The 15,000-nt window shown below is 42.3% G+C and overlaps 1 protein-coding gene across 8 annotated transcripts in view; it reads left to right on the top strand.

Annotated features, from left to right (window-relative positions):
• Positions 1-8,649: 8,649 nt before the first annotated feature.
• Positions 8,650-15,000, top strand: part of mdm1 (Mdm1 nuclear protein) — a 22,831-nt gene continuing 16,480 nt past the window's right edge. For 7 of the 8 annotated variants that reach the window (XR_006026707.1, XM_042080035.1, XM_042080033.1 and 4 more), the window contains exons 1-8: positions 8,650-8,807; positions 9,490-9,595; positions 9,873-10,189; positions 10,595-10,732; positions 11,390-11,572; positions 12,679-12,809; positions 14,185-14,281; positions 14,889-14,927. Coding sequence is in view for 7 of the 8 variants with exons in the window: in XM_042080035.1 (XP_041935969.1) it covers positions 8,790-8,807; positions 9,490-9,595; positions 9,873-10,189; positions 10,595-10,732; positions 11,390-11,572; positions 12,679-12,809; positions 14,185-14,281; positions 14,889-14,927 (1,029 nt within the window). In the remaining variant the exon portion in view is untranslated. The remainder of the gene's footprint in view (positions 8,808-9,489; positions 9,596-9,872; positions 10,190-10,594; positions 10,733-11,389; positions 11,573-12,678; positions 12,810-14,184; positions 14,282-14,888; positions 14,928-15,000) is intronic. The other variant, XM_042080031.1, reaches the window with a different exon arrangement.

The following is a 15,000-nucleotide window of genomic DNA, read 5'->3' as shown; positions in this document are numbered from 1 at the left end:
AAAACACATTTTTTGAAACCTTCCACCCCTTTCTCCATTCTCAAACTACATTCACAGAATGTCTGACAGTTCTTGCAAAATAAAACACTCGCCTCAAAGGGTTTTCTTGTGCTCAGAACCAAACAGTGTCAGAGTAACGATCCAGTGTATGATTGAAGTGAGCAGTATAGTATAATATAGTAAACATATAGGCCTCTACTTTCTTGGTGTTGCTATTTTTTGTGATAATTGGTTGTCAAAATAAAAGTTTCAATAGCAAAAGTGAAGTGATAGGCCTATGATTTAACTCCACCTTTTTTGTTCATGCCCTTACCCGCTCCAATTACAAAACTCATTGATAATGCGATAATTACTTCATCTTTATCTAAATATGCACATATTGAAAGTTCAGAAAGTGCCTTTGTTATTCCATTCAGACTTATTTGGCTTCTCTAATTAGTAGGAGTCTCAAACAAATTAATTCTGTAATTAGCCTCCTGAGCGTTTCAACAAAGGAAATACTTTAGCTCTACGGGAGCTCTCTCCCAACAACATGCATAGACCTGAATGTGATTCAGTTTTAATAGTTGTCTTTTCACCGGCCTCATCTTGTTTAATAAGCACATTTAACTGTCATTTGTAGACTGATTAAAGTCACATCATGCAAGTTATACATCCAGGAAGACTCTGAGGTTCAAATTAGTTAGTAATAAGTGAATAAAAAAAACAAAAAAACACTGAATATGAACCATTTTTAGAAATTGCGTCGTTTTGCTTGTATAACTCACTTTGTCTTCCATATGAGTAAGGTGATGCAAATAGCTCACAGTGGTAACTTAAGAATGGTTGAATAAAAAATGTATGAACTGAGTCATTTTTTTTGCCTCAAATATACATTTCTTATGTCATTTTCCATCATTCCACTCCCCTAGACACACTCTCACTAATCTTCTTTTTTTTCACAATCCGTGTGCATTTCTAGTAAAGAGGAACTCCATTTTCCCCACTGTTCTCATTTAAGATTGTGCATAGCTGGTCATTTGGGGGCAAGAGTCAAGCATCACCACACTGAGTCAGAGACACTGGTCAATGGAAGAATTGAGCTCAGAGGCGAATGTGAGATGTTTTTAGAAAGGACATGACACACTGCAGGGTGTCGCCTCACGTAGTCATGGAAACCAAGGAGTCTCTTCTAGTATGATATCTATGGATTGCTGATGGTTTCTTCACTTTGCTTTTTTTCCCTATGAGAAGTGGGCGAACATTTAACAAGGCATTTACAGAAGACTCCTCATTACTAAGCAACAGTCACCATGGGTGCATTAGCACAGTTAGCGGTAGCAGATGATTTCTGGATTCTCAGTTCACCTCTCAACATGTTGAAACAAATCTGGGAAGGAGGCTGCAGTGAGCACAACTGACCTGTGTGGATGTAATTTAAGAACATGAAACCCGAAAGGAATAATGAGAACAATTTAGAAAAAAGTCCATTTTAAACAGAATAATGCCACTCAACTAAAGGGGGGGGGGGGGGGCACAATGAGATTCATACACTCTCCCTCTCACACACAAACTCTCAGATACACGAAACACAAAGGGTTGTGGCTGCAGGCCAAAGAGAGAGAGAAGCATTTGAACAGTGCTCAGAAACCAAATGATGGAAAGAGAAAGAATGAGCGAAAATGAAAGAGAAAAAATAGATGTGGTAAAAGATTGAATGGATGAGGAAGAAAAGACTGATAGAGGAAGAATGTTTGTTCCTATCTTCCGGAATGCAGACGATTAGCATTCCAAAGGAGGGGCATCATCCTTTGGAGGCAAGGAGACGGAGAGGGGTGGGGTGGGTTCAAGAAGGCGGAAGGCAAGGGGAATATGATGTCCTCATGTCCTTCCTTTGCCCACTCATCTCATCTCATCTCGTAATGAGAGGGGGACCAAAGGACATCAGTGACCCCCCCGGATATTTCCGTGCTTTTTATTTAATCGGCATAGATATTTGTCTCTCAGAAAAGGATCAGTCTTTTCAGTTCACAGGTGTGCATGCGTGGTTCAAGGCCCCTTGTCTGAGCATGTTTAATCTGGGAGTTCATCGTATTGATACTCTGGCGCATTAAGGCTCGGTTATGGGACTCTGTGGACTTGTCATAACTAGTCAATGAGCTCCTTTATGGCCTCTGCAATCAAGGTGGCAAGACACAGATCAAATGCTTTGGGGCCGACTAGGAATTGTGTCTGTGTGGAAATGAGATGATTAACAAATAAATGAATGTGTGTGTGTGTGTATGTGTGTGTGTGTGTGTGTGTGTGTGTGTGTATGTGTGTGATGGTGAAAGAGAGCACAAGATTCTTACTCTTTTCTGTCATGGTGTTCGTACTGGAAGAGTACGAACACCATGACAGAAAAGAGTAAGAACTAGAAGAGTTGTTTCCCTTACCACACTTTAATATTGTGTTATAAAACATTCCCCTAAATTCATTTGATACAAAAGTATTGGGACACCTTACCACTTAATCACTGAACTCATGCATTTCATTCAGAGCCATTGCCAGAGGTGAATAAAATCAAGTATAGGACTATAATCATGCAGTTTGCGCTCACACATATTTGTCAAAGCATGGGTCCTTCTGATTCTGAAGAGCTCAGTGAATTCAAGCGTGGTACTGTCATGGGGTGTACAAACCAAGGTCCATAAAAACACGGTTGGGTGAGTTTGGTGTGGAAGAACTTGTCTGGCCCACACAAAGTCCTGACCTCTTCAACCCCATGGAACACCTCGGGGACACTGGACAGGCCTTCTCCTGACCTCACTTCCCAGAAGAGTGGAAGCTGTTCTAGCTTATAAATTTAGAATGGGATGTCATAAACGTTCCTGTGGATGTAATGGCCAGGCATAGACAGACTCAGAATCAGCTTTATTGGCTAGGTTCCTTGTTTGTTTACGCAAACCTAGACAATAAAGCTGATTCTGAGGTGTCTCTATACTTTGGACCGTACTATAGTCTAGCACCTTGTTGAATGTTGGATTATTATAGCCTACCTATGAGAGTTCTCTTCAAACAGCTGTCCATTTTCTCCAGGTGTTCCTCCGCACATGACAGGTTGTCCTCTGCGCAAGTCTCTACTCTGTCTTGTCTGTATCACTTTATACGGGGTGTTGTCTTAGCAGAAATCTTATTAGCACTGGCTATTTTATCAGGCGTGACCTCCAGTTTATGCTAATGTCTTGGTTTGTGCCTCTACTCTGAATTGTCTGTATCACTTCATATGGGGTGTTGCCTTAGCAGAAGTCTTATTAGCAGTGGCCTTTCATCCGGACTATGGCACCCGTGACCTCCAGTTTATGCTAATGTCTTGGCTATGTGTCTTGGTCTGTGATTCATTTAGGAAAAGGTCATGTATCTACTGTGTGTGTGGGCTTGGTAGTGTAGCGATTTGGGCTAACAAAGACCACAGAGCAGTAAAATACTGAGGGAAGAGAGAGTTTCTGTCCATGCTGAGGTAACAGAAAGTTTCCTGTGAATCTGAACTTTTGCACATCAGAACTTTAACACAGACTTATTCGTTCCTTCTTCTTTTATGGCATGAAATATCCAATTCTACCAAAAAAGACTTGTGAGACAGAAATGTAATGAAAGAATTTAATCCTGAATAGGATTATTCCTAATATCAGAAACATCAGATGAAGAGCGGTCTCCTTTTTGGCGTAGGCCTGTCAATAAATCGGCAAGTAGTGTAAAGATCTTACAAGGTCTTAAAGGTCGGCTGGTGAAGGCAGGGGGGAGGAGCCTACCCAGCAACATAAGCTTGACTTCCGAGTATTTTCATATGCTAATTGATTAGTAGGCCTAAGTTGTGAAGTGACAAATGAGTCTTGCCGGTATACTTTGCTAAAGCCAACATTTACCTCAAAGGACCCTCCATATTAACTATAATTGATTCTAAAGTATAATTTTAAATTTCTTATGTAATCTTTTTTCTTATCATTTCTTAATTTCCTTTTATCTGAAATGTAATAGATGTGTGTCTAAACTTATGCTTAATTCACCCTTTATTGTGTGTCTGGAGTCTCTAAATGCCTACATAATGGGGTTATCTATCAGCTTTTAGTAACATCACTGAACATTATCAGGACCTTCCTTAGTTCAACCCTTTCATTTCAAGCAGACCTCCATTAGACTGAGCAGACACTCTCTCCCTCCATTATAAAGGGTTTCCTCTGGTACGTATCACCCCATAAGACCTCTATTCCATACAGCCCACTCTCTTTACACAAAGGCCTGAGGCATCTACTTTGCCTGATAGGAAAGGTCTTATGAGTGGGTCAGCTTCTTTTCTCTGCAGGCAGTCTGCTAGGGGAGCCATTAAGGACCCCTCTGACATTAAGGACCCTGGGCTGTCATAGCACACAATGCAGCAAAGCAGCTCCTCAAGCCTCCTCAATGAGCTGCGAAAAAGGTCGATTGGTCATCAAGACACATTGTCAGCCGGAGCCTATGCATTCAAACCATCACCAATACAGAGACTCATGGACTGACAAGCATCTTGTGCCTCTGGCATGAGAGTGCATGTTAGTCATACCATGCTGCATTCATGTCCACAAACTCCTCCATTTCTGCTCAAAACCCTGCACTCTAAATGAACTGAGCTCTTAGTCCATTGGGCTCCCCAATGACACATTTCCTGTTCCAACCCATTGAGGTAGCAATGGCACTCAGATAAATAATAACACTATGTGTCTGCACAATTGGATCCTGGATGTGGATCCAGTGTGCAATCAGCTGTTGACAGTGACAGTGATGATGGGGGATTGAGATGAGGATTGTAAAAATGGAGATAACAAGAAGGATACTAATGACCCAATAGTGATGATGGGGGATTGAGATGAGAATTTCAAAAATGGAGATTACAAGAAGGATACTAATGACCCAATAGTGATGATGGGGGATTGAGATGAGGATTCTAAAGGATACTAATGACCTGGTGGTGATGATGATGATGGTGATGATGATCAGACTGATTGGGACAAGGAAGATGAGGATCACAAAATGTGATGACAATTTTGTTGTTGTTGGTGTCATGATGATGATCATTAGTTTAGATTAAATTCAACTTTATTGTCATTGTGCGGAGTACAAGTACAAAGACAACAAAATGCAGTTTGCATCTAACCAGAAGTGCAAAAAAGCAGAAAAGTGAAATGTGATATACAAAGTATAGGTAGGTGGTGCATAGACAGGACAGAATATATAGTAGTAACATTATAATAGTAGTAAGAATAATACAGATATATGCAGTGTTAACAGAATATATTATAAGAAAAACAGAATAAATATGGATATTTAGTGTGAACCATATAGACAGATTTGTACAGAATGTACAGCTGTGCAGTGTGGTAACAGTACCATTGTAGTGCAGAAACAGTAACCTTATAAGAGTAGTAAGAGTAAGTGTATGTGCAGGATGAATAGTATGAGGAGCAGTATAATATGGCTATGTATAAGTGTAAATACATTTATTTATAAATTGTCTGATTGTCCGGGGGACAGGGAGCTGTTGATGGGCAAAAGTCTGCACAATGTCCGCCTCCTTGTTGTCCCTGTCAAGGTTGCCATCATGGTTGTGGACACCTCAACAGGAACAAGAAGGAGGCATAGGGCGGGGGCTTAGTTTGTTGGTTGTCACTGGGATGCAGAGCTAGAGTTCAGTAGGGTAACAGCCGTAGGGAAGAATCTTCCTCTGAACCTGCTGGTTTGGGTGCGGAGAGACCTATAACGTTGGGGTGAGAGCAGTCTTTGATGATGCTGCGCACCTTCCGCAAGCATTGTTTGTCCTGGATGGTCTCGATGGAGGGGAGTGAGGAACCGGTGATGCATTGGGCAGTTTTCACCGCCCTCTGCAGTGATTTCCAGTCGGAGGCAGAGCAGATGTAATAAGGAGGAAGCGGCAGATAGGGAGGATGATACGATGATCATGATTGGTGAGGCATTTTATACTGAGGCAGGATGTCATCGGCTGTAACAAGAATGACTGAGTATGGTTGACACTGTTAACAAAATATCTTCACACCTACTTCTCATACTGTAAGAGGACAACCTCTGAGGCAATTTCTTCAAATGACTGCGTGGTTTCGAAGAAAGGGTGTTACCTACATCAGTAAGTCAATCATGACTTATTTTACGGTGTCATGTCTGTGGAAGTTCAAGTTAACAAACTGTGAAATCAGGAAACAGAATTTGGAATTCCTCCAAAACAGTATACGCGCTGTGCATAGTTCAGATTATGAGCTGTATATTCTGCCTTGAATCAGTTTTAAATGATCCCTCAGAGTCTGTATGTGTTATTGTTTATGCCTGGGGAAATCCTTAGGCCATATGCTGCAAGGCTGTTTGTGGAGATGGAGGCACGTGGTGTGTATGTGTGTGTGTGTGTGTGTGTGTGTGTGTATGTGTGTGTGTGTGTGTGTGTGTGTGTGTGTGTGTGTGTGTTGGGGGTGGAGGTAGAGGTGGGGGCTGGCGGTGGTTGAGTTTAAACAGCCAATCAGAGGAGCCCCTTGAAGCTCCACATATCAAAGCCAGCGTTGCCTGGAGACACGGTGCGCATCAATAGTGCATTTTTGCTGTCATTAGCCTGCGCTAATTAGCAGAGTAAACATCCAGCACTGAGGAGGGGCTGGTGTCTTTCCCCACCCCGTGTTTGGTCCTCTTCACCGGGGGGCCGCATTGTGCCCCATGCAGGTGCAGCACCGGGCTTCGGGTCACCTCTAAACCCATTGGAAGCGGAGAGCTGGGCGTCTAAAACAGGCCATCCTCTCGGCACAATGAGCATATTGATTAGAACAGGGGGTCAAACTCTTTCAGCCGTGAAACTGTGGCAAGGCAGATGCACACATAAACAACTTTGTACACAGATACAACACACACACACACACATGTGTGTACACATGCACACGGACACACACACACACACACACACACACACACACACACACACATACATTCTGTCCTGATGTGCCATATAGCCCCTGTGGAACAGTACTGTATCTAGTACCTCTTAAAACAATAGCCTCTCTGTGACAAAGGACCATTAGAAGTGTGCTTGTGCATGTGTATTTGTGTTTTGTGGGTTGACAACAAAAACAGTGAGTGTAGGTGAGGTCATTCACTGTGTAGGTCACATAATAATACCCTGCTTGCCCAGGCCCTTTATCCAGCACCCCCCCCCCCCCCCATTACCTCCTAACCCAGGCCAGCTGTGTGGCTCTGAGGCTGACATACCTTAAATTGACTATGTTGAGTTCAAGGCTTTACTGTCACAGTCCCAGCAACTGAACTGAAATGACCTTGAAATGTGTTTCTGTTCCTTAACCGGTTGGCAGATGTGGCAAATCAACTCCTGAGGTCATGAGGTCAACTCCTGAACATGGACATGAATAGTGACAAAACTCCGATTATACTCCACTCTCCACTACACAGGCAGCATATGCTTAATTTTTGCATGTTGCAGAATAAATTACAATGTATAATTATTACACAAACAATATTCTTAAACAAACAAATAAACAAGTGCAATGCCAAACAACCTCAACACACCTCTCTGTCTCTTCTGTCCCAGACAGCTTTCCAAAACACCTACAGCAAACATACTTGAAATGCCTTCCCATGTCAATGCTGATGTAGGATAGGATTTCTTCTGTGGTTGAGAAAGGAATAAAATTAAGATGCAGACAATGAGACTCTGTTCCTGGGTCAGCACGCCAACCCGGTCATTTTTCATGAATGCAGGCTTTGGAAGCCAGGTTGGAGAACAAACAACTCAGCACATGTCGGCATCATTGTGTGACAACCTGCTCCTCTTGGCCTGGGAGAATGAACGCTCACTGCAGGGAACAAGACAGAGCCAAACAGCAAAAGTCTGCACAGCAGATTCAACTCTGTATTTATTTAATGAATGAAATGAAATCTGACTGAGTCACTCTTTTTCATTCATGGCATGTGTTCAAGTCAGAAAATACACCACTCCTGCTAGCCTGCCTTTTCTACATATTGGACTCCACCTTGTGGACAGTTGTAGAACTGTAGAAGAACAAATATGAAGTTACAAACAGAAATGAGTCTCACTATTTACAGGGAAAATGAGCAAATAATTCCTTTATAAGCAGCAGAGCTCTGCAGGCCACATTGCTACGTGAGTAAAGGCAAGGCAATCTTGTACTAATATCACAATTCTTACTCAGGCCTAATTCAAAGAAGGCCTAGTTAATAAATGAGCAACAAACATAGCTGACAATGGACTACAAAATGATGTGGCTGAGCAAATGGTTATTAACCTACACATGACCATAGGTTTAAGATTATAGAGTAGGTTAATCCACTATATTGCATCTAAGCTGACAGTAACCTAATGCCTAGGCTAATCATAACCTAGGCTACTGTATATTAGGCTATAATATAGGCTAAAAATGAATACAGTTGATCGAAAGGGCAAATATAGGCTATACATAAATGATAATAACTTATAAAAGGCTGATAAACATTCGTTTTTCGTGATTCGTATTGTAAATGTCATAGCACACTGAAGATTCAGGATTCGAGGCAAGATTTACGAGATGCAAGCAGACAGTAAAAAATACGCAAGACAGACCCTGTAAACTGCGCATGTGTCGTGTCCAGGGACGCTCACACACCTTTCCCAAGGCAACGGTGCTACTTAACCGTATTAGTGTTGACAACTAGCTTGCTAGGATGTTATTTGTATAATACAGAAGCAGAGTTCACCTACCCCGTGAAGTAATAGTGAATAGTGACGCAAAATGCCTGTCCGTTTTAAGGTATGCTACTTTGTCTTTACTACATTGCTAAGTAGCTAGGATGTAAACCGGTAGAATGCAAAGACTCTTGTCGTGCTTTATCGACGTCACCAACGCTGGGGAAGCTCGTTTCGATTTGCTAGTTTGAATCAGTGTAGGAAGGAACAATGTGATAAATGTGATCTTTAACATTTGTCTCTGAAGACAGGTGTTACTGCAGTAAGCTGGATCGTTCGGACAATCGCATACGCAAATAAGGGCATAATGAGTTATGGACCATAATAAGTGGATTCTTATCTTTCAAAAGCGGTTTGTTTGTTGTAAGCGTAGCTAACGTTAAGCTGTTTAGAGAGAGCACGTTTGCAATGTTGTTTACATTCTTGCTGCAAGTAATCGGCGCAGTATAGCTAACGCCGCCGCCGACGACGAAGATGTCGTTCATCTAAATTTGTAACTTACATTAGAACTGGATATTTAGCTAGTTAGCCAACCTGCAAGTCGGCAAACAAATCTGTTTCTAAGAAACTATGGCTAGACTAGGAGACTTAAAGTGTTTTGCCATACTGACGACATAAGGACAATGGGGGGGATTTAGATGAGCTTACATTTGTCTGTCACACACGCTTGCATGTCTTGCTTGCATTGCCTGTTGTTAATTAGTCTTAGTAAGCAGGATTTATCTTGTCAACAACCAACTTAATAGGGTGTCAGTGAGTACAGAAACAAGTATCGAGGACCAACGGCGAGATCCAGGAGTGCGTCTCCTCATCGCAGAATGTTACTGGCTGGCCTACGATCTGCTCACCAGGGTACAAATTCATAATCATATCCCATACAAGTTCACTTTATAGCCAGATTAAGTTTTTATTAATCTATCCATTGCATAGACTAAAACCTTTACCATATTTGATGAATAGTGCAATTTTGTGTGGATGAGGAAGTGCAACATGTTTTGTATCTTCTACACTTGTGTGATAACTCTCAAAATCAATAAATATGCAAAAATGAAACTTTGAAGTGCATCAAGTTGACTCACAAGGCCCCCATTTGCTTGTTCCACACACCACTGACCACCACCACCCCCAGGTATCAGCCGGGAGCCACAGATTCTGTCCCGGAGGAAGACCCCTACCCACGCTCCACAGGTGTCACGCTCCCTCCAGTGGGATCAGCTGTCGGAGCTGAGTCGCCCGGACCCAGCCCCTCCCTTCAGACCTGCTGCTGGGGCAACTGGGGGGAAAGGGGGCACTGCAGTGGCAGAGATACCAGAGACCCCAGCGACTCCCAGGGGCCCCAGACCGCCAGAGGCCCCAGTCCCAAAAGAGCAGTCACAGTCCCAGCCCCAGCCTCACTCTCCTCTCCCCTCACCCACAGACCAAGGACCAGAGCCCCCCATAAATGGAGTAAGTGTTTTAAACTAAAATGTATTGTTTTGAGTGAAGTACTTGGTCTATGGCAGTGGTCTGTGAGCAAATGTGATAGAATATCATGTGTGGTTCACATGTGTGTCTCTTGTGTGGTTCTCATGTGTGTGGTTCTCTTGTGTCTCATGTGTGTCTCGTGGTTCTCATGTGTACGGTTCTCATGTGTGTCTCGTGTGGTTCTCATGCGTGTGGTTCTCATGTGGTTCTCTTGTGTGTGGTTCTCATGTGTGTCTCTTGTGTGTGGTTCTCATATGTGTCTCTTGTGTGTGGTTCTCATGTGTGTCTCTTGTGTGTGGTTCTCATATGTGTCTCTTGTGTGTGGTTCTCATGTGGTTCTCTTGTGTGTGGTTCTCATGTGTGTCTCGTGTGTGGGGCCTCCTCCAGGTGCAGCATGTGTTGATGAGGAAGGCAGGGCTCAGAGCGGGCAGGCCGTCCAGGGGCAGGCAGCACAGCTCAGAGTACCAGAGGCAGTTTGAGTGGAAGGACAGAGTGGCCAACTCACCTCTGCTGGCTGCGGAGCAGGTAATGGGCTCCACACACACACACACACACATACTCATGTCACACACACCACACACACAGACAACACTCACTTTTCATCTACCCCTACCAAATATCCAAATATGTCAGTGCACTGCAACAGATAGTGAACAACTGAACAACATGTCCTATATACACATACCTATCATTCAAAGCTGCACATTTGTCGCTTCACAAAAAAAAAAAAGAATTTGAGGTTTCACAATTCATGTGAACTGGATTCAAAGTTGTATTTTGTTTATTGCTTACTTATTAAGCACTCTGTAGCAAGCTGGTTATATGCAAACATTGTGATTCATTCAGTCAGCCACTGCCACAAAATGTAATAAAAATCTCTCCTCATAGAGTGTGAGAGTTACAAGACGCCAGGAGATGGCAGCAATGAGCTATGCACCGTCAGTGCTGTTAGGATGTGTTTGATCAGGTTGTGAAATTTGTGGCACTGTATTGAACCTTACAGTGTAACAGATACACAGCAAAGGCACATAGCAGACAGAAAGACCATCTCATGCAATGAGGCCAGAGAGAGAGAGAAAGTGAATGAGTGAGAGAGAGAGTGAGTGAGTGAGAGAGTGTGTTTGTTGTATGTGTGTGTCATGACATAACTAGAGGTTTGTGTTGGCTGTCTGATCTTCTCAGGCTCTCCACTCCAGTGCAGTGCTCCCTGTGCACATTTCTAACCCTGTGGCCCTCGAAAGCGAATACAGCAGGAACTTTAAGGGTTCCCCACCCCCTCGGCCACCGCGCTTACGACGGGACGTCGAGCGGAATCAGGTTCCGTTGTTCCAAAGGGAGAATGTTCCCCCAGAGAAAGCCTCTAAGGTGACACTCTCATCCACAACCTAACGTATCATTGACCTGTTGAATAATAAAATGGTATGATATTTACTAACCAGTCAATTAAATATAGTTATGATTATCATCATGTATTGGTACCAAGTACAAAATTCTTTACAACCTACATCTAAAAAGGTCCAGTTATAAGGCATATGAAACTATTTTATTTGGGTGTAATGATTCCGTTATAAAGCATATTAAACTATTTTATTTGGGTGTAATGATTCAGTTATAAAGCATATTAAACTATTTTATTTGGGTGTAATGATTCAGTTACATAAAATAGCTTCATTTCCCAATGTATGTGGCCGCTGCTTGAGATGTATATCTATATGTGTAGTTTATATGTATATTTGAGATGTATATCTATATGTGTAGTTTATATGTATATTTGAGATGTATATCTATATGTGTAGTTTATATGTATATCAGAGCAAGATTAGGGCCAGTTCTAAACCAGTCATCCTTTATGTGGGTACCATTACAGTAGAGTGAGGTCAGTGTTAAGTAGGAAATGAAAGCCCACAAGCTGAGGTCGAAAAGGAAGACAGGGTTGACGGTTGACTCTGCACAAATGGTCACTCTGGGTTAGCCGCAGCACCAGTGTCAACCATGTGTTATTCTCTAAAGAAAGACACATTTGCAATAGAAATGCTCCTAATGTTCTAATCAGGAACAGTGTTATTTTCATATGAAGTGACAGGTATTTGATTAGTTCAGGATGTGCATCTGATGATAAATAGAAAAGAATATTTGAGGTGAAAACAATCTCCATCCACATTATTGTTTTGGTATTTTGCATCCACACTTGGACACTAGTATGTCATAGAAGTGTCTGTTGTTGTTTGGTGGAGTCTGGAACACTGACTTTTATCAGTAGAATGGCAACTGCGCGTCATTGTACAGTATCTGAAGCTCTCCATTTCCACTGTACACACTACAATGCAAACCCAGAGTTTTCAAAAGGATCCTCCACATCAGAAATAGTTTTCAAAAAGTATTGTTTCGGAAAACTGCTCATGTTTTATATGTCCTTTTCAATAAAGCTCCATTGCCTTTTGTTCTTTTGCTTTATGTGTGGGAAATGTCAGGCCAAGAGGAAGAAAAGGAAGGAGCAACATTGGGAGAGGAAGCACCATAACCCCAAAGAGGAAGTGGGCCAGTGCCAGCCAATCAGCACCAATCAGGAAGCCCAGCAAAATGTACATTCTCCTAGAAACAGGTGAGCTGTAGGACTAGGATGATGTTGCGTTTAGGTAGAATTGATGATGCTTCGCCTCGTTGCTTTTTAAAAATTATTTTGGGTGGCTATCAGTCCACTGTACGCCAGCACCACTGCACTGATACTGTATAGTATAAGTATATATACTCTTTTGATCCGTGAATTAGTGAAACACACTCAGCACACAGTGAACACACAGTGAGGTGAAGCACACACTAATCCCGGCGCAGTGAGCTGCCTGCAACAACAGTGGCGCTCGGGGAGCAGTGAGGGGTTAGGTGCCTTGCTCAGGGGCACTTCAGCCGTGCCTACTGTTCGGGGTTCGAATCGGCAACCCTCCGGTTACAAGTTCGAAGCACTAACCAGTAGGCCACGGCTGCCCTTATACTGCCCTGATACTGCACTGATACTGCACTTCTCCATGTTTGTGTACTGACTGTCCACTGGCCTACTGTTTTACTGCTACAATGTTTACATTTTACATGCTATATTAGCACATATGCATAAACCCTCCCTCTCTCCCACAGCCTGAATTGTGGCCATATTTAATACTTAATACTTTATACTTAATACTTGACCAATGGCTGTAACCATATTACTTCAACCTATTCTTGCACTGATATCGTTGTTTATATTACTTTGTCTACATTATTTTCTTATATGTCCATATTTATTTTATGCTGGTCTCTAGACTTTATTCTTGCACTGTTGCACTGTTGGACTTACTCATTTACACCATCATCATGACACTCACTCTCATAGAGCAACTTACCATGCATACAGAATCACAGGCCCAGTCCCTGCCCTGTCACTGTAAGCGCCTCATGCTTGATCATCCTTAAGCACACTATGTGGATATTTGATTTAGTTTTATTTACTATATTTAGTATTTTAGTATTTCTCTCTGACTGACTGACTGACTGATAGATACTGCCCTTTGGCTTACTTTACAACACTAGGCTGTCCTGCTTTCTTAAAGTTGTGTACATGTAGAGAGTTCAGACATATGTTTGTTATTTGATTATTTGTTATTTTGAGATGAGTCCATAAGAATTGTATAATGTTCCCAAGTGGCTCTCATTGTGAGTTCCAGAAATATGATTGAGGTACTGCACTGTATCATTTTCAATTGTAACATGCTAACCTAGAGTATGGACCCTTTCAAGAGAGTTCCATTATCAGCATCATAGTTGGCCCCACAAGACTTCCTTTTTAACATTCCATATGTTATCTTAATGCAGAGGAAGTAGATTGGGGCCCAAATAGAATGTTCAAGCATTGTTTTTGTTTTTATTGATGAAAGGGTCTATAGCAGCATGTAAACATGGTTTCATCCCCTGCTGATCACATGTGCCTTCTCTCTGTGTGGCTTTAGGAAGATGAAGTCTGAGTATAATGCCAACTTCCGCTCTCCACTGCAGTATCAATACAAAGATGGGGCCTGGGTGAAGGCCTCAGACTATGCAGATGAGGTAAGCAGGGATGTCCAGAAAGCTACAGATAGTCACTTGTGTAACTAATGTTACACTTAATGATCTTTCTCTACATATTCAGGTTTTGCCCTCTTGTTGGCACATAGTCTTTAAAGTTGCGAAATAACACAAAAGGAACTTGTTATAATAACATGGGTAAAGTTGGTTAGGTAGTTATACTGTACTCTATGACAGTGAAGTTTGTATGTGCATTTGTTGAGATTGATGTTGTGAGATCATAAAAAAAACACTAGATGGGTACATCTGAAGTGACTTATAAACAGATATACAGTGTAAATAATAATAATAATGTAATGTTTATTGATGTCATTGTAAGTCACTTTGGGCAAATGCGTCTGCTAAGACCTACGCAGTCGATATCAATAATAAACATACACACAGATACATTCTAGTACCACACCCCAGGATACATTCTAGTACCCCACCCCAAGATACATTCTAGTACCCCACCCCAGGATACATTCTAGTACCCCGCCAATGAGGGAGTACAACAGCACAGCTGCCCACAAGGCCAGTAGAGCAGTGGCTCTCTTGACCTCTGACCTGACCTCTCTCTAACCCTGCCTCTGTACCCTCGTTCTTGCAGGGGGAGGGAAGTGCCCATAATGTGGCGTGGTATCATGAGGTAACATGGTCTGACTGGTATACCTATCCTTTCTCTCTCCCTCTCTCTCTTTCTCTCTCTCTCTCTCATGATC

Source organism: Alosa sapidissima, chromosome 23 (genome assembly GCF_018492685.1).
Source record: "Alosa sapidissima isolate fAloSap1 chromosome 23, fAloSap1.pri, whole genome shotgun sequence".
NCBI classification, from domain to species: Eukaryota; Metazoa; Chordata; class Actinopteri; order Clupeiformes; family Clupeidae; genus Alosa; species Alosa sapidissima.
Note: the sequence above shows the minus strand (reverse complement) of the source record. Positions and strands in the feature narration are given on the sequence as shown.